At 34.5% G+C, this 20,355-nt stretch overlaps 2 protein-coding genes across 20 annotated transcripts; one reads left to right on the top strand and one right to left on the bottom strand.

The window, feature by feature from the left end:
* The first annotated feature begins 2,277 nt into the window (after positions 1-2,277).
* Positions 2,278-11,858, top strand: LOC111365988 (preprotein translocase subunit SECY, chloroplastic-like). Of its 18 annotated transcripts, none has more exons than XR_002697546.1 (7): positions 2,278-2,504; positions 6,507-6,710; positions 6,809-6,892; positions 9,274-9,385; positions 10,408-10,553; positions 10,810-10,977; positions 11,681-11,858. XR_002697546.1 is itself a non-coding variant. In XM_022986591.1 (5 exons), the coding sequence occupies exons 2-5, from the start codon at positions 6,594-6,596 to the stop codon at positions 10,486-10,488; spliced, it is 324 nt and encodes a 107-aa protein (XP_022842359.1). In that variant the 5' UTR covers positions 2,278-2,504; positions 6,507-6,593; the 3' UTR covers positions 10,489-11,534. The 18 variants fall into 18 exon arrangements, 3 of the variants coding, with proteins under 3 accessions (XP_022842359.1, XP_022842358.1, XP_022842357.1); XR_002697544.1 differs by lacking the exon at positions 11,681-11,858 and adding an exon at positions 11,150-11,534; XR_002697549.1 differs by lacking the exon at positions 10,810-10,977 and having other exon boundaries at positions 10,427-10,553.
* Positions 11,859-11,878: 20 nt separating this feature from the next.
* Positions 11,879-19,878, bottom strand: LOC111365987 (cyclic nucleotide-gated ion channel 17-like). 2 transcript variants are annotated; one of them, XM_022986587.1, is made up of 8 exons: positions 19,695-19,878; positions 18,730-19,285; positions 16,028-16,240; positions 15,533-15,834; positions 14,631-14,807; positions 14,098-14,209; positions 13,148-13,384; positions 11,879-12,923 (listed from the first exon to the last, which is right to left on the bottom strand). In XM_022986587.1, the coding sequence occupies exons 1-8, from the start codon at positions 19,721-19,723 to the stop codon at positions 12,207-12,209; spliced, it is 2,343 nt and encodes a 780-aa protein (XP_022842355.1). In that variant the 5' UTR covers positions 19,724-19,878; the 3' UTR covers positions 11,879-12,206. The 2 variants fall into 2 exon arrangements, with proteins under 2 accessions (XP_022842355.1, XP_022842356.1); XM_022986588.1 differs by lacking the exon at positions 14,631-14,807 and having other exon boundaries at positions 19,695-19,875.
* Between the last annotated feature and the right edge of the window lie 477 nt (positions 19,879-20,355).

Below are 20,355 nucleotides of genomic sequence, written 5' to 3'. Positions count from 1 at the left end.
TGTTCGACTTAGGCCTGAACGTTTTCCTCCTGGGAGTTATAGCAAGCTCCACGCACGCAGGGCTGGTCCCTTTCGCATACTAAAGAAATTGGGAGCAAATGCTTGTGTTGTTGAATTACCCTCCCACTATAACATCAGTCCCATTTTTAATGTTGAAGATCTTACAGAATTCAAGGGCGAGTTGAATGATAGTGTTTCTTCAGGAGTCTTTACGAGTAATTCAACGGGTGAAGCACGCATTCCAAGTGTTTCTAAACCGCGAGAAGAAATAGAAGCAATTTCTGGGGCTATTACAAATTTTTAGTCCATTGGAAGCACAAGCCACGTTCAGAATCTGTTTGGCTGCAAGGAGATGAATTACGACGTCTTGACGCCAAGCTATTTGAGTCCTATCTACAAGCCCACTTGCCAGTGTCAAGTCTGTTAGGAGGGGAGGAAGTTGATGTGAACAATCCTACGGATTAACTTGAAGACGTGCTGCTGCTGCTGTTTTTTTTAATTATTGTTATGTTGCTAGAGTCTGCTGCTATTTTTCAGTTATTGTTATCCTGTTAGAGTCCAATATTAGTGAATAACTTATTAGATGAATAAATAGACAGGTAGGAGTCTATAGTAGTTGGTTGGTTTTCTTTTCAATTTGGAGCGTGTTGCTTCAGGGAGAGAGTCCCAATATTTTCAATTTCAGTTTTCCAGCAATAATTTGTTCTTGTCAGTGAATTCTCAATTTATCATAATCTTTTCATCGTGCGATTTACCTGACTGGCCTGATTTGCAAGTTACTGCATTAGCCTGAGGGTTTACCCAGTGAGCATTCAAAGGATAGTGGCTACGAGTTCCCATCATTTAAAAAGGAAGAAGATAATAGTACATAAAAATGTGACTAAGAGAAATGCCTTCCCTATGAGGAATAAAACAAAGACAAACAAATGAATGAAATCAACTTTGTAAAGTTTTCTTCGTTTTAATATTGAAAATTTATTTTAATATGTTGTAATTTTTCATGATATATAGCCCCCGTTTGGAGGACATTTTCTGGAGGGAGAAAAGTAATATTTTTGGACCCTTTTTTGGTCACCTGGGCTCCACATGAGAGTGTAATGGTAAAAAATAACGGCTGCTTTTGGCACCAATGATAGAAAAATTCATTTTCCTGCCCAAAAAATATCCTCCAAACAGCCTCATAAATAAACCAACTAGTCATATTTTTAATTTGTTAATCGTTAACACAATGATTCATTCTTTCTTTTTTTTTTTTCTTTTTTTGGTCATGCATAAAATTGCCCCCGTTGTTTTATGCTTATCCACCGTTATATCAAATTCTCATTCACATAAAATTCAAATTTTTATTAAATTAGAATAAAATGGAAATAAACACATTTGGTTTCTGATCACTAATGAAGAAATTATTGGGGCCACCAACGTACTTTTATTTTTATTTTTCTCATAAGAATATTCGACCGTTAACTTAAATTTGTTTTATTTTTATAATTTTGTTTATTTTGATGAAATTTTCATCCTTACATACCAAAATATTTGTTTTTTATCATTACACAGTGAAAATTCATTTCTAATCTTAAATTATTAATTTTCGACCACTACAATAAAAAATATCATGTGGTTTCGAATTTCCTAATGCTCATATAGAAGCTAAGAACTATAAAAGAGGCGTTGAAACATGACCAAGACGTCTCTTGAAGATCTCAACACCAACGAATATATAGAGATTCTTGTAGCAAACGAAATTTTTTGGTTACATTGTTTAGTTATATTTAATTTAACATAGCAAACATATCACAAAATCCAAGTTTAGTCATGCTACAAACGCAATAACCATGACCCTAAAGTAAAAGGGATGTAGATATTTTGTTAATTGAAAGAATTTTTTTGAAGTTAGTATTTCAATTTTTATTATTTTATTTGATGAAGATAATATTTTCAGAAATTGGATCTATTAAGATATTTAAAAAAATAAATTTATCATCAATAAATTTTTTTTATTTTAAATTATAATCATATTGCATTTAAGAAGTGTGCAAAATAGAGCAATTATAAATCATTAAGTCCCCATACCTAGTGCTATTTGTATCCATTTCATTTTTGAATTAAGCGTAATGATTTGGAACCAAACTCGGCCCAACTTATGTTTGTCTTCTGCTCGGAGTCGATCATTTGGGCTAAATTCAGGCTTCGGTCAACCCGACCCGACATAAAAATAATCGAAAATCCATACGCACCCCAAAATTTTCTAGTGTACAAGTTTCCAACTCCACAGTTCACTGTGTGTGCGTGTTTTTTTTTTTTTGGGAGAAGATAATGTTAACTGTCAGAGAAGTTTCTTATTCTCTTTGTTCCATCGGTTCCCTAACTCTGCATTCCAATTCAAAACAACACTGTTGTAATAATAAGCCCACCAATTACTTCCAGAAGAACAGTAAAAACTCCATCTGCAGAGCCACTCTTACTGTCCATAGAGAGCCTGACTCTTCATGGAATCTTAAGCGATGGTATGTTCATAAAACTTTCACAATTTTCCCGTATTATTTATTGTCAATTTTTTAACTTTTCTTGTAATTTAGTATTCTTTACTGGGCCTTTTTTTTTCTCTTGGAATTCGAAATTTTTGTTTTTGCAATTTAATTATCGGAATTTCCCTGGTTCAAGTTTTTATTTATTTATTTATTTTTTTAATGGAGGGATTCTTTCCTTTTCCCTCCATTTTTCTTGCAGTTAAAAATGTTTTACGGGTTCATTTTGTTAATTCTCTCAATTTCCGTCTATTATTTCGAAGGTGAAAAGATAGATGAGTCCATTAAAGTACACATTACACGGTAGGCACTTCCCAAACTATAGAGGTCTTAGGGGTTAGTAGTAGGTCTATTACCGGTAATCTTGTTGCCTGTGTATAGAATTACCGATAGAAGCATTTGTTGAGGTCTTACAGCGGATCTAGCAATGATGCCTATGGAGAACTACAGTCTATTCCCTGTGAACTTAGAGAAGAATTTGTCAATGAAGGTTCTAGGAACATTTTACTTCAAGGTAGCAACCGAAATGGATAGTCTCGCCCCCCTTATCTCGTTAATACCATTATGATTAAGCTAAGAAACAATGCACCGTTATATACACTCCGGTTCTGGTCCAACAAATCCTTTAGCAACCTTATGTCCATGCCTATTAATTGCATCCTGCTTCTTCATCCAGAACCTTTGCTGTCCATATTCGTAACTTACATGATGAGATAAGATGAAATAGTACTTTAGTAATGAAAATAACGAGGTTATTATTGATGCATACGTTTTTAACTTTTAAGTTATTAGATTTTCCATTTTCCTATTTTGTCAACTTTCTCTTTTATTAGGAATCTTAAGCATACACAAGATTTAGATTTTTCAATTATGTAGACAATTAGTTTAATAATTAATGATATTAAGATTATTTCCCTAGCCCCTACAATTTCCTCTCTCATAAATTTTTTTTTCTTATTCTTCTTCTATTCTCTCTTCTCCTTTTTTTTTTTTGTTCGGTATCTTTTCTCTTCTCTTCTTTCCTGTTGTGCGTCATTTTGATTTTATTGTGTATTCAAAAAAATAATTACTTTAATTTCATTTTGTAAAAATTCCTTGTGTGAATGGACTTCATTAGCTACATGCTTATTTTCTTGTTAGCTAAACAATTTAGAGATTACCAGTGGCATAGTGTCTTGAATCACATTAGGTCTTGAGATTCAATTTTGAAAATTCTAATTTTTATTATCTTTTATGAATTCCAAAGTAGAGGCTCCAGTTTCATGGGAAATTACAGATATTGATGGTTATTTTATTTGCTTTTATCGGTTCCAATTTATTTTGGACGTGTCAAAATTTTTCCTTTCGCTGATTGTAAATTTCCTCAGCTGTGAGAATTCTGAATTTTGATCCACTGAGAATTGATTCAGATGGATTATTAGATATAAAAACTGCCTGGAAAGATGCCTGGACCTCGATTTCTCAAGCACTTGAGGGTGCCTCAAGTACTAGAAGGAAAAAGCTTCATCAGCTAGAGGAGTGGAAGGTTTATTTATGTAGCACATATATTTATTAGGTTAAATCTTCTATAGAATATTGCCTTTATCTCTTAGGCTTGATTAGGACTCTTTAAAATTTCCCAGCTGTGATTGAGGATCCTAGCATTGATTTTGGCTATTTCTTCAAAGGCCCACTACCAGGAAAGTTTCTTAAGCTTTTGGGCTATCTAGCACTGTCAAGGGTTGGAATATGCATACCTCTCGGTTGTGTAAATCAAGAAGCTTTTGTTGGTAATCTAGATCAAAACAGCTTATTGAGCACTTGGATTCATTTTCTGGAGGAGGCAATATTGTTCGGCTTAGAATATGCTCTCTTGGTATTGTGCCCTTTATCAAAGCACATATTGTTTTTCAACTTCACACACAAATATATCCCAAGCTGCAAGAACTCTAAAAAGGAGAAGGCGAGTCTGGAAGAAAGAAAATTCTTGAGTACACTCGCTATGCTTCAGTTGGATTTGCCATAGTACTGGTAAATGCTGTCATATCCAGACACTATTTAACGTACTTTGCATAAATAAACGACTTTAACTTAAGTTCTCAGTTTCCATATATATATATATATATATATATATAGGTAATCAAAGAATTTTATTACTTAAAAAAGAATACATAGGGGGTGTACAATCACTTTAAGCCAGTAAGGAATATGAAATTAGGCAACCCGTCTACAGGATCTTTAGCCACAGTATTAAACCAAGAATACAAAGTAAAATGGTTTTCTCGTCTGCTCTCTTGTCTTTGTTTGGTTTTCGGAGCAGCGGTTGTTCCTTTCTCTCCACACGCACCATACAATGCAACTCGAGATAAGGTGTCATACTAGTTTGCTATCCTTATTACGAAATTTTCTCCTCCATGCCCGTAACACGTCCTCTATACGACGAGGCATCACCCAATCCATAGATTGAGAACCAAGTATACTGTTCCAAATCCAACGAACACCATCACAATGAATGAACAAATGATCGATCGTTTCCCCATCCTTCTTGCACATATAACACCACTAGGTTACGTAAAAGCCTTTATGACGAAGATTATCCACCGTTGAGACCTGTCCCCTCACAACTGTCCACAATAAGAATGCTACCCGATAAGGCAATTTACATTGTCACACCAACTTCCAGGGGAATGAATTATCCACATATCCCAGGAGGGAACTAAAGTAAGAGCGAACTGAGAAAATGACATCTCGTGCTATCCACCATCTGATACAATCACCCTCTCCTACCCTAATTTGTGCCTCATGTAGAAAGGTCATAGACAACAAATAATCAACAAATTCCCAATCCTGTAGACTCCTCTCAAAAGTAATATTCCAGCTATAGCTTCCATTAATGACTAAAAGATCACTCACCATAGCAGACAGCACTGAGGCATTGCGGTGCAAGGAAGGAAATCCCTCCTTCAGCGGTTGATCTTCACACTAACAATCATCCCAAAATCTAATCTCATTACTATTTCCGCTACAAACTTCAGTTTGTCCAGAAAATCACTCCATCTCCATCGGATATACCTCCACAAACTCACCCCATAAGAACCACGATCCTCAATCGTACACCATCCCCCCTCCGTCACACCATACTTCACCCCAATGATTTCTCTCCAAAAGCTCTCCCTTTCCACTCTAAATCGCCACAACCACTTGCCTAATAAGGCCCTATTGAACAACACAAAGCTCCTCACTCCAAAACCCCCCATCCTCACAGGCAAACAGACAAACCCTAATTGACCAAATAGAGTCTCCTCTCCTCCCCCAACCCTGCCCACAAAAATTCTTTGAAGTCTCTCTAATCTCTTTGCCAGTGCAACCAGAATGGGGAACAATGATAAAAAGTAAGTAGAGAGATTGAAGAGAGTGAATTTAATGAGGGTAAGTCTGCCTCCCTTAGAAAGGTACATACGCTTCCACCCTACTAACCTCCTTTCCATTCTTTTCAAAATACCATTCCAGATATGGGTATTTTTAAATCGTGTCCCTAACGGGGGCCCTAGATATGACATACGCAACCTTACAAGCCAATATATTAGCTAGCTCCTCCACGTTATTGACCTCCCCTACTGGAATAGTCTCAAACTTTCCCAATGAGTTTCCATATATTATGGTTGTTGAATTGCTGGGTTCTTTGAATTTATCCTGTTTAGGTTTAAGTTATGCATACAAGCACTTTGTGGATTCTGTTTGAGTAGAACGCATATGATAGAGAGTTAATTTCTTGTGAGGCTACAGAATATGGCTAAATTTTGAGTGATTAACTAGGAAACCGTATGGACTCTCAAATCTATTATTTTTGTATTTGTACCTTAAAAGTTAGATGTTACATTTAATTAATATAATATTACTAATTGCTGGCAATTGGTAAAGTTCTCTTTCTTCGCCCTTATGTCAATGACTTCAGTACTGAGTGGGCTCTCTCTTCTGTTATTTTGCTGACTCTTGGTTCAGTTTTTACAACATATATTGGGGAAAAATAACTGACTTAAAGCTTGGGAATGCTCATCTATTTTGATCTTCACAAATATTATCTCCTATATGCCAGCATCTTTTTGGAGGACAGTAGCACAGGCTTCTCAAGATGGTAACTATGTTGGACTTATTGCCACCATTGTTTCCTTCTTCCTCTTGGTCCTCAGCATTGTGTATGCTCAGGTAAGTGCTATTTATACTTTTCAAAAGTTATCCAAAGATGGTCTTATGGTGAATGCAAAGGAGTTACTTATTTTCTCAACAAAGGGCTCATAAAGCAGAGAGGAAAATTCCACTTAATTAAGCCTCGAAATTCACCAGCAGAACAGGGGGACTTGAACAAATCTGCATACTTACCATTTAAGGTTGGTATCTAACACCTCATCTGAATTTGGTTTCGAGTTCCTTGCCTCAAATATATTTATTGAGATATATATTAATTTTAATACCATTTTTTATTTTTTTTTGGTTTCATTTGGAAGAACTAGTCAGAGTTGAACATGCATTGCATGTTATTATGAAATATCTTATAAGTGCTGTAAAAGTAATATGTAATAACAATTTGTTAGGAGAATTTGACGAGTCTCAAACGACTTGAAACAAATAAAATTTACGAAAGAAATTTAAGAGAATAAAATTGTACTTTCAAAACTCAATTTTTATGATTCAAATTTTTTGTGATAATGAAATCCTAAAATTGAACAACATTTTTATATTACATTTGTTATATAGAATTAATTGCTAATGCATAAATTTAAACACCCATTAAAATTTCTATATACATGAATAAAAATAAATCCATTTCTAATAACTCTAAATTCATGTAGATCAAGATTCATCAAATCAAGATTTATTGAGTCTAGATTATTGTGATTTTGTAGTATTTATTATTTATTGAAAAATGAAAAGTAATATATTAGTTAAATAATTGAATTGTAGTAGGTTAAAATCATTAAAAAATGATTTAAATAAATTAACCTATAATAAATCTAAATTCATGTAGATCAAGATTTATTGAATCTATATTAATGCGATTTTGTAGTATTTATTACATCTTGAAAATCGAAAAGTAAGATACTATTGTAATAATTGAATTGTGTTAAGGTTAAAATCGTCCAAAAAAATGATTCTCGCTTACGAAATATAAGATATTATTGAAATTATTGAATTATAGTAGATTAAAATTGTCCAAAAAATATTCAAATAAATTCATCTATAATAACTCTAAATTCATGTAGATCAAAAATCATCAAGTCAAGATTTATTGAGTCTAGATTGATGTAATTTTGAAGTTCTTATTCCATATTGAAATACGAAAAGTAAGATATTGTTGAAATAATTAAATTGTAGTAAGGTTAAAATCGTCGAAGAGAATGATTCTAACTTTATGTGATATTTAATATATTATAGATATGCCTGTTTAACTACCTTTTGGGAACTACTGGAACGGGAATTTGGCCCAATAGCCTAACTTAACTATGTATTTGGTTAAATAGCCTTTGACCAATAATAAAAACAAATAGAAAAGTGTAAAATATTTTAGTTGACAAAATGACAAAATTTTCCTTTAACTTTTCTCATTTCATCTTTCCATTTCTCCTCTAATTAAGTCACCTTTAAACCCTAATTTTTTTTTTTTAAAATAACGTCTTCTTCTTCCCATTTTCATTTTCTTCAATTTTTGATCCTTAAAATTACAATCACATATTTTCTTTCTCTTCAATCACCATTCTTGCTACCCTAAAATTATGTTCTTTATTATATTGTTCATTTATTTTGACCTTTTACATTTTGGATAACAGTTGGAGTATCATTACCATCCAGTAGTTGCAGAAAACGCAATATAAAAACAATATCAACTTAAATATTATTCAATAATAAATGTACAATTTATATAAGATTTCTAAAATTATCTTTCTTCTTTCTTCAAATCTAAATGGGATCTTTCAATATAGATGATAAATGTTCAAAGGATATCCAAATGGTTGAAGAATATGATGAAGAATAGGATTTTAGTGTAGCAGGAATGGTTGAAGAGAAGAAATCGGGTTACTGTGATTTTCGGGACCAAAAATTGAATTGGGGAATTTAATTGGATTGATAAGGGTGTTAGGGTTTTTTCCAATAATGAGGGTATTTATGACATTTGACATTATTTGTTTATTGTGCTTAATAGTTGAAGGCTATTTGTTCAAAAAACATTGAAAGAAGGTTATATAACCAATAACATTATTTGACTAGGATTTTTAACAAATTCCCCCCCGCTGGAAATGATTTTGATGCACTTTACCCAGAATGGAGGGATTTGTGCAATAGTCAATTCAAATATTCTGCTTACACTTGCTTAATTTTCCTAGTTAAATTTTTATCGACATCCAATCTCAGATTATTGCTTCTAGTGAGACAACTGTCTACATATGTTCACTACTTTTTTCTTTAGGAATAGCTTGCAATCTATCCTATATAAAGTGTCGTGTATAAAAGAAATGAACGTTGTATAATGAAACTTGTATGGTTCCTCTAAATTGATTTTCTTTGACAATCCCCTTGAAACTCCTCTCTTAACCCAAGTTTTTATTTGGTTTCATTTATTTTGTTTAGTTGTTTTCTCTTATTTTAAATTTCTGAAATATTTTTTATTTAGTTATTTTAATATCTCCTGGTGTTCTACCCTTAATATTGTCTTACAGCAGTTCTTGAGCCAGTGATTATAATCTTGATTATATTAGCAGTAATTGTTGAGCAGGTGAATAGTTCGGGAGTGATGCCAATTATCTTCTTGGCTCTTCCTGGAACACATTTACGCTTTACTGGTTTGGGTGCACTAAAGAATGCTGCTGCAACTTTGAACCCTGGGGGTATGATAAAAATAACTATTGTTTTTATTGTGATATAGTGGTGTTTATGTTTTGGCATAGGTGCTGTGTTTGGGAAAAATTATAATCTCCTTATAATTTGAAGTCATAGTCAAACGTTATTTTGGTCCCCCCATTCTCAACTACTGTCCACTTATTAACCACACGCTTCGTGTGACTCTTTAGTCTTCACTATAATCTCGTTATAATTTCTACCGGACAAGCACTAAATAACAGTAATCCCGCTGTTAACTTTCTGAATCATTTGTGGTGGATTAATTAGACTTGCGAGTACACAAGGATATTCCATGTCATTCAACCCAGCACTTCATTTCTTATCCAAAAATTCAGTGGGACCGGAAAAAAAAAAAAAAAAAAAAAAAAAAACAGTTCTAATTGCATTCTATTTCTGTCTGCATTTGAAGTAGGACATGTTTTAGGTCAAAGCTGGAGGAGCTGAAAACCTGTTTTTATAAAATCTCCAGCTTCAGACTATGTTCATAATACATAAACCAAAACTATGCTTGACAAAGCCGTTTTAGTTCTTCTGAAACACTACCTTAAACTCATGGCTAGAATTTTGTTGTTTGACCAGTGTAAAGGTGAAAAGGCTTGTTTTGATGCACAAAATGCTCATCCCTCTTTAGGGATCACTAGTCAGGCTTAGAAGGGATACTCATAGAAAACTTTTGTAACCCTTTCGACGTCAAGTAAAGAAAGTAAAAAATTGAATTACAAGTAATTTCCAAAAAAGTGAACGTGTTAAAATTAAGTAGTATTTGATGCCATGTTATCCCGTAGATTCTCTGATATGCACCTGTTTTGAGAAAATCCTTTATGGAATCTATCAATCAGAAATCATCAAAAAGTTATTAATCACAGGAAAGTTCGTAATAGATAGAGCTAATTAAGGTAGCCTTATAATATGCTAAGTAGATTACAGATATTGATTTCTGCTAATGTAATTGCTTTAGAGTTGGGAATGATTAAATGCGTTGTATGTTTCATGTTCTTTTCATCTGAAGACAAACATTCTATTAATAGCCTTCTTCAACTACTACCACACATTTCTGCAATTGGACCCTGATGATGCAGTGAACAGTTAAAGAGGCATGGTGCTTCAATCCCTCTTGTCCGACCAGGAAAAAGCACAGCTGCATACATCAAAATGGTGACATTCTATTTCATTTAATACTTTATTTTTACCTCATATTTTTCTGTGTAGTGGGCATTATTTTATATTTTCTCGAGGTAAATTAGAGGTAAAGAAATCGAGTTGGTAGTCTTTGCATTTCATTTTTGTCGATCTTCTTCATGTATTTTAAGTAAAATAATATGCCCTTTGTCAATTTTGCTTCATTTTAGTTTTACTGAGTTTAAATTTCAATGGGCTGCTGACACTCCCACAAAAACTCTTCCCATGACAGCCTAGCCTTATTAACAGCATTTCTGCCCATCTTCAAAAGTTGGATCAGTGAATAGATTGGTGTATCTCCTTCAATGGCCATGAAGGAAATTATACACAATGACCAAATATCAGAGGACACGTCAGTAATGAACCTTAAGAGAGGTGCTAGTGATTGATCTATAGTCTGGTAATAATCTCATCTTCTACATATGATACAGAAATTCCGAATCAGAAAATCAAAGGGGTGAATCACGTATTGACATTATTTCTTAAAGTCAATGAATGGTTTAACTTTACTAGAGATTGAGTTGAATGATGATTAATTTTTGTCTTACGTATAAAGTTGCCTACTACGACAGGAAATTTAGAATGGTTGCTTCCAACCTATTTCGTGAGGAAGAGACTGGATGCTCCTGTAAAGAATTCCATACTACATTGGACCAGGAGACAGAGTTTTATCTCAAAGAATTGTGTCAACTCATGACCATATTATTGTGTCTGTGAGACATTGAGAAAATTGTAAACCTCTTGAATCTATCTCCTTTTCACGTCATCCCAAATGCGTGGTTTCAATTGTGTTTGATTTATGATAAGATCTCATATACTTGGTTAAATGCATTAAGTATAATGTATTTTACTTGGAACCTTAAGTTCCTGATTTGGTTCTTTGCTTGTACTTCAAGATAAATGTATTTGAATTTGTGCATGTTTGGCATACAATATTTAATTTATTATTGTACAGTACTATCTAATCTACTTCAGCAAACATGCCATTTGCATTTGCTGCTGAAAATTATAAGTTCTGAGTCAGTCCTCGGTTCTGTGTTTTTGGCAATTCTGGCTGCTGGTCCTGCTGTGATTGAACCAGCTAACCCCTGACTGCATTTCAGGGATTTGCAGGCATGTCGATTCTTATTCTTGTTGGTTATGCAACAGATACAGCAAGAAAAGTTCAAGCAGAGATAATATCCATTCCACGTAAAGCTATAGAGTATCACAAACCTCTACTTGTTCATTTACATGCTTATATGAGTTAATCCAGTGGCATATCACAGAATGCCAACAAAATATAATGAAAATGAAACAAGTAAAAAGAGAAGCAGTTTGATTTAGTAGTTACAATGTTTACATATAGTTGATTGCAAACCTTTACTTTCGTAGCCTGGTGCAGATTCTACGGACAAAGATACAAAATTACGTAAAACAGAAAGGCCACCTGGCAACTACCCCTCCACTAAATGATGTTCCTCAGTCACCCTACTGCTATAGTTTCAAAGGCACAATACTGAGAATATATCACATTCGAGCATTAGCATGTACTTCGCGTGAGTGTTTTCATTGTCAGACTTCGATTAGAATGCTTCTATCCTGCGGAGATGTGTTAAATGAGTTGTACAAATGACCTGATGTTGCTAATCATGTCTCGTCTGAAAAGTCTGGTTCTTCGGGCTTCTGTAATTTTGGTGACCCTAAGTCTCTATTCTTCGGAGCACTTCTCCTTGCATTTGCAGCAAATTTTGAAGCCAAAATTGTCACCCCAAGTTTTGATATCCGACCGGAGTTTGAACTGTCAGTGCCCGAATTCTGTTCTGCCTCTTTGGAGTCCGCTGCTGTCATCTCGTCCAATGTAAAAGATTCCATGGTTACAAGATCTTTTGCCATCTTCCTCCTCTTGTACCGCCTCCAAGCAGCCTGTATGAAACAGGCTGCCCATGTTCTCCAGTGATGTGAGTAAAATCGGAATGTATGCTGCAACTTCTTGCTGTGGAGTCGTCTGAATTGGTTAGCTACAAACTTGAGATCTTCAGCTCGCAGTGCAAAAGCTTCAACTTCTACGAGTGCTATCACTGTTCTAGTTGAAGAAGGCAAGTTGACGGTTGATTTTGGGAGCAAAGCCCATGCAAGTAGTTCCTCCCCACAAAAATCTCCTGGTCTCAGGGTAATGGAATTGAAGAAACCCGTCCGCCCCCCATTTGTGGTAGAACTCTCGAGTCGACCTCGGATGATGAAGAGCATCTCTGTCACAGGATCACCCTCACGTACAATGTACGTGCCCTCGGTGCTCAAAGAGGAGACTAGTCGCTCGCATATTGCATCAAGCAACTGATCGTCCATTTGTGAGAAAAATGGAACCTGGAGAATTGGACCCAAAAAAAAAAAATAAATAAAAGAATCAAAAACCTAAAGGAGTTTAGCACGTGAGGACGCAGACACATGCAAAAATCTCATGGAGTCTTGGAGCTTTGTGTTTCAATAGGACAAGTACTGTGACAAATATTATTTTTGCAACACATTCTATGATCCAAGAAAACATTCAAATTTTTTTGCAATGAAAAAAGAGAGTTGGGAAATCATACACGTCGAACAAGGTCCAGACACAGATGACGTTGTATATCATGACGGAGATCAGCGGGTAAGCCACGTAGAATAGTTTCCTCATTTACTCCTCGAGTTGCAAGCCACTTATATTGAACAAACCGCCGAACACGTTTCCTCAAATCTTCAGGAAGTTGGCGATGCTGCATCCACTCCTCAGTGTCTCTTCGCCTTAGTCTCCATTCTTCGAGCCTTATTGTTAAAGACTGCAGGTATGTCTACATGTTAAAAAGATGGAAGTTAGTTTAGAACGATAAGCACAATATGATGTAAAGAAAAAGCGTCCTTGGGTCACTGGTAACAAGAGAAAAGGGGAAAGAACTCCCTAAAATGTTTGATATTCTTGATAACCGGAACCATAGATGGTGGATTTCTACCGCCCACCTTTCATTAACAACCAAATTGTGCCAAAAGAAATGGTACATCTCTTCAGGTCAACAAGTAACAACCAGAATTTTATGTCCTTTATTTAGAAGTCCCATATGGGCTGATTCTTAGTAGAAAATGTTAATTTTCTGTCCAGTGTAGACTTGCCATTTAGTAAAATATTTCATGGCATCGAGACATTGAAGCAATGGAACATTCGATCCAAGCAGACTGTACATATAGCACAGACTTTTAGACACGAAACACAAACAAGGTTAATCAAAGTAAACTTAATCAAGCTTGAAAAATGCAAGCAGCAAACTGCATTCTAACATTTTAAAGAATTAGTAGGATTTTATGCCATATGAGTCCAAAAACATCAGTAAATTAGAGATTCAAGCAAAGGTCTAGGAGCATACAAATCTGTGACCCCTCTGAACAAATTCGTTGCAGTTTCAATTTTGTTTTATAAGAAATCACGAAGAGCATTTTGATATGCCACAACCAATAAATAACATTTTGGAATTTGAATTTTAGGAAGAAATGGAAAAACATTTTCACTTACCTGCATATTTCCAATAAGATGTGCGAACAAAACAAGACCCAAGATAGCAATGAGTATGGCAAATGATGTTTCCCCAATAAATGTACTTGTTGAGAGATTTTGTCCATATGAACTGAGAATAAGAAAAAGAAACGTGTAGATATAAGTTGCTTCAGTTTCAGTTAACTTGTAGGGGTACAAACTGGAATCAACTCTACTTCCTCTAGAGCTAGAAATACTACCTCTGGTTCCAATGACATTAATTTCAGTCTCTTTTAATATATAGGGGCATAAAGCAACAGTGAAGAATTAAACCAGTGACAACATGTCAGTAAGTACTTGCCCATTAAATGAAACTTGTAAACATGCTCACCTGAAAATACAGGTGGGTCATTATTCAATAGTCCACCACCAGAAAGGGGGAAAAAAGTGAACAATAAAAGAAGAGGAAAGAGACAGATGAGAGCAAAGTGGAAGCGAGTCCAGTCGAGTCGTAGAAAAGTAGAAATTGGAGGAAATTAAAACCAGAGAAGATACTTATTATGCTCAGTTACCATTCCATTGCTGGTTCTAGCTTAAGCACACTATTAGCAGTTACGGTTGGAATTGTTGGATATTTCTTAAGCATTTTCATAAGGTTTCTCTTTTTCACAGTTAACATCTGCATCTTCCGGCACATTCCAAGGTTCTCGTTTATACGGTTCAAGAATTCAGTTGACTCGTCAATTAGCCTAAATAAAATAGAAAAAGCATTTTTTTAGTTCAAAATTTTCTCACGCAAGAATCAGAAATTTGATGCAGAAACCAGAAATATTGCTAAAAATGAAAGTGCGGCAATATATTATTTAATGCTCAGATAGGTCATTTTGCTAGAAAAATCTTTTAGGGAGCTTATCATCTTTGTTTTGAAGATTTAAGATAGCCCCTATAGATTGTAATTTTCTTTTCATTTCATGGTGTAAACATGCGAAAAATACCTATTTTATTTTCATCCAATATTTTGTAACTTCATAATAAATTGTAGTATAAGAAACAAATGAAGTTAAATATTAATGTGCCAACTTAGTTTTTGAAGCTAATGCATTTACGCTACACCTCAATATATTTGATTCTTGAGGTTCTAATTGAAGCCAGAGCATACTTCCGGCACGCTCAATAGGATATTATAAACTGAATACCATAAATGATTTTCAAAAAGGGGAAAAAATAATAATAAATAAATAAAAAAAAGGGTAAATCATTGTCAAACATCTTTCAAGTGCTGAAAAATGTATTCTCTAGTGTATCAATTAGCTTAATTGATTTAAGTCCGTGTCCATAATCAAGGTTGAAGAGTTATAAGAAGCTTACTATAACGAAATAACCAGAAGAGCATATTACTTTTGGGATGAGAAAACAAAGAAAATACAAGTAAATAATTTGCTCTGCTTGTCAGATACATATAATGAAGTCATACCTTAGGTTCTGTAAACCCCACCACAAGCAGTAGAAGTACTTCTGAAGAAAATTAGAAGAGACGACATTCTTTGAAACTGCATTCTCAAATATTCCGAAGTTGAAAGTAATATTGTTGTCGGGATCACAACTTCTGAACACATTCGTTGTGTTAACCCAAATATTTCGTTCTGCATGATTGGAAGTGTCGCAATCCAAATATTCAAGAAAGCATCTGCTGGGGCTGATTTCTTTCTTGCATATTGATTTCCAGCAAGACAAGTATCGATCGACTGATAGCACGTACCATGCTGCTCCTAAGACCTGAAAATATGTAATGATAATTTAAGAACAGATTCATCAATGGAACGGGAGTTTAGAAAAACGATTCGTTTAGCAGAGTCCAAATTGATGGGAAACACAGTTAGTTTCTTGTTGTTTTCGATAAATGTCACAATTTTGTAACCAAAATTACATGCTCTCGACCTAGAAATGATTCCACAGAAGAGTGACTTACATGACTAGCCAGCATGTAGAGCAGCAAATTATAAGCAGCTCCAGCCCAAGCAGTTTTGGTGACAACTCCAGTCGCTTTAATAATTTCTGAACTTAACGGGAAAATGAGATATAACCTAGGAACATATTGTAGTAGGACAATCAACGCAAGAGCATTGTTATTATGATTAGCTCGTCGGCTTCTCGTTGCTGGTATAATGAACCAAATGACAATCTGCAAATTATGTAATCAATGCTCAAACTTTATAAAATAGAAAACCATTATAACATAAAATAAGATGTCACCTTCAAGTACACAAACCAAAAAAAAAAAAAAGTATTAAAAATCAAGTATAATAATTTTTTTGATGTTGAACAAGTATAGATATCAACAGATTGCCAAGGTCTACAGTGTTTCTAAATGCTGAACAAACATTAAAGGAGATTGTTTGCTTCTCTTATTAGACAGTTTTGGAAATTAGCATGAGATTTTCATTTCTTAGAGCGCACAAAGTGCAGTTTGTTATCCTTAGCTACTTAATGGCTTTCAAGTAAGACTACCTTTTGTTAGTTATTTTGTAAACAAAGGAATGAGACAGGGAAGATAAAATTAGGCTGTTAAACAACTAAGCATGCAACACAACTGCCAGCAGAAAACTGTTATCAGGAACTCTCCTTCCCTCGATAGGAAGTCACTAATAATACACACAGATTACAAGTAATGTCTGATGCAACACACTGCGTCAAATATTGAAGGAAAATTAACCAGCAAATTAAGCCATCCAGGGGATGGAGTAAAAGCTGGCAACGACTGGCGGTGAATTACTCTGAAAGCATCAGAGATTCAGGGTCGGTGGATATACCTTCTGTCATAATTTTTATTTAACAGTAATGAATTTGATAAAATAAGCCCAAAAAACATCAATACAAACCTGAAGATTGTGTTTTATATATCAGTAATACGGCTCACCACAACTCAATAAAATATTAAGCCCCTCTTGGACTCCATTATAATTTCAATACATTTTTCACTCTCCTCTTTTTAACCATACATTCTCTAATAAAATAATATTACACGTAAATTCAAAACTTTTCTTTCTTTTTTAACCACATATTCTTAAAAAATTAAAATTAAAATTAAAAAAAAAAATCACTATTCCAAAATACATTTTCCCCCTAAAACACATTAAGAGGTGTTTAATAGATATTTTTATGTAAAAATACATTTTAAAATAGTAAATTGATGTGAAATGCGTGGTTGAGAAATAAGGAAAAGTTTTTGATTTACGTGTAATATTATTTTAATAAAGAATGTGTGGTTGAAAAAAAAAAAAAATGCATTTTGAAAAAAATTACTATCAAACGGGGCGTAAAATGAATACCAAACAGGGGCTAAGGCTAGCAGGGACATAAAATTTGTATAAAAAGAATTATCATAATCTGCTTAGATATCAACGATATGGTCATCCTAAAGAACCATAGAGTAGGTGTAAATTAAGATCCAAATATAAGTTGCAACTCTTCCTTTGAATATCTCCTTGGAATTACATTCTTGAAGGAGTCACCTTCTCCAAGATCGAGTACTGAAGAATATCCCCAAAGCAAAGATTTAATATTTCAAATATTTGGCCCTAAGCAAGCGATCTCATTCTTTCCGTAGAACTCTTGTGCACTGAATTGGGTATAACGCCATGTTTTGCATAGACGTAATGAAAATACATGATAGTAACATAATCATGGTAAAACAAGTTAGAAGAGGGGGGGTAGACCAATTATAGTATGGCACGATGTAAGCTAATGATGTAGTTATTTTAGATCTTCAAGTACATTTAGCAATGAACTGAATGGAGAGGAGAAAAATTATTCGTGTAGCCAACCACATCTTATCTTTATATTAGAACAAGATTTATTCTAGAACCATTTGTTGAAGACAAGATTTAAATAAATACAGGTAACCTTTTTTCTAATAGCTATGTTTTTAAACAAGATGGCTCGCATGGTATCAAAACCCGGCCGCATAAAAGAATAAGTTCCGCTTTCACCTATGAAAATTGAGGATGTGCATATCTTCAATAAAAAACAAATTTGTTCTGGACTTGAGGGAACATGTCTAATGCACGATTTAAATAAACAAATGCGGCCGCTCTCTAATAGCTTAAGCTTTTAAATTTGACAGTTAACACTCTTCAAACTCATCTTTATATAATATTAACATAAACTTGGAAGTCTACAACCTTGATGTATTATTGGCACTTCAAAGGCCACAAAGCTGTCTTCAGCAACTACTTGCTGTTATTCAAGAAACATACTTATATGCAGAGACTCAAAATCTGATATTCAGGTAAACTAGAAAAATCTTTTACTTACTATTTTTCTCATTTTTTTAAGGCACAATTTGCAGACATGAAACTTTTGACAAGGAATTTCATGGGTTAACTTAATGGGAGATGAATTACACATACATGTGCTATGTTATTAAATTAGCAATAATATGTGGGAACACTACATATATTATACTATTTTTTTCACAAGGAAAGAGACGCGTTCATGGTATTTAGGTATTGGGATCTGTAAAGCAAAGAAGCCAATTCTTATATTTTAAATTATTTTCAAATATCAAAATAAAGCACAAATATCTCCAGACTTGTGCTTATAAGGTATAAAACACATAATTAGGTAGAGATCTAGAATCCAGAAAGGCAGATTAACTGCAGCAGCAAGTACCTGAGGCAGAGGCAGTATGGCAATAAGATCAATGAAGAAGTCAGATCTTATATATCTCCGGGCAATCTTCTTAGGATCCCTGACAAGCTCACCCCTTCCAAACACCCGTGAACTGGGAGCCACATAAGCCGTCCTGAACTTAATCACCACATGCAACAGATAGAAAAGATCGGCAATTGTACGGAGAAATGTCACGACAATCCGCAAACTCACATCTGATTTCACGCACCAAGAATCATTAACCCCTCCTATACTAGGCAAGTAAAAATACAATGGGTCGACAAAGAGTGCCACCAAGCAAGAAACAATGAAAACCTTGTTCCATTTCAGCACAATTTCACTACCAGGATCAAGTATTCGCATGTGGCGCTGCTCATGGTCCTCAGGGAAGACCTTGGATCGCCCAAACTTAAGGGTATCGGTGATTTTACATTTCCTATCAGAATTCAACATGGATGGAAGCTGGTACGCTGAAGATGATTCCTCTAGAGAAGAAGAGCCATCTTTTCCTCGCCATAATGTAAAACCCTTTCCCTGTTTTCCTTCAGAATAAAACCTGAGCAATTAATTAGCCCCAGAACAGCAGAAATTAGAATCCCTTTATTAAATCGCCCTAAACCCCCAAATACAGAACTTCAGATCTACTAAGTTGTAGCTTCAGCGTGTTCAATGTACTGGAGTCAGGGGTTTAAGATTTAATCTCATCATAAAGCGAAAATTTCCAAGATTCAGTATTTTCCTTGTGCTTTTACTACATTTTCTTAAATAAACAAGAACATTCAAGTTAAGGAAGCAAAAGATTTAACCTTTTAAGCTCCACTAAACCAAACTCCACTGTTTTTGTCTAAAAATGTAATTTTTCTTCAACTATACATTTTCTTTCTTCCTACTGATATCTCTTCTTAGAAAGATAGAATTAACAAAATAATAAGAACCTTAAAAAAAAAAAAAAAAAAAGGACATACCTCACAAGCTTCTCTTTCTTCAGCTCCATTTCTGGATGGCCACAAACTGAAACCCCCCCCCTCTCTCTCTCTCTCTCTCTCTGAGTCTTGTAATGGAATTGATATGAACAACCCAACTATCAGAGATATTAAAGAAAGCTAAAAATTCTTCATTGTGCTACTGAAGCTTTATGGAATTGAAAAAAAGACATAAAAAACAAAACAAAACAAAAAAAAAGCGAAGAAAATAGTTGGATAGTGTGAATGTACAGTGAGTTATGTTTGTTTGGTTGGGTAATTGACACAAAACGTCACTACCTTTTATTTTTTGGCATTTTTGCCCTCATATCAACCTTTCTTTGCGCTGGACGTCCTTCCGTCCATATTCCGTCAGTTTTTCCGTTAAACATTCGGGTAATTGGCACAAAACGTCCCTACCTTTCAAATCTATTGTGGAAAACGTCTCTACCTTTCATGTTTTGGCATTTTTGCCCTCATTTCAACCTTTCTTTGCGCTGGACGTCCTTCCGTCCATATTCCGTCAGTTTTTCCGTTAATTAAATACAAAAATATCTCTTTCTTTCCATAAACAAGGATAAAATTGTCCTCACCAACTTCACCCCTTTTTCCCGCCATCAACTTAGTCCATAAGTAACAGTAGCAGCAACATGAATCTGAAAAT

This window comes from Olea europaea, chromosome 17, assembly GCF_002742605.1.
Source record: "Olea europaea var. sylvestris chromosome 17, O_europaea_v1, whole genome shotgun sequence".
Taxonomy (NCBI): domain Eukaryota; kingdom Viridiplantae; phylum Streptophyta; class Magnoliopsida; order Lamiales; family Oleaceae; genus Olea; species Olea europaea.
This window is presented reverse-complemented; position numbering and strand designations above follow the sequence as displayed.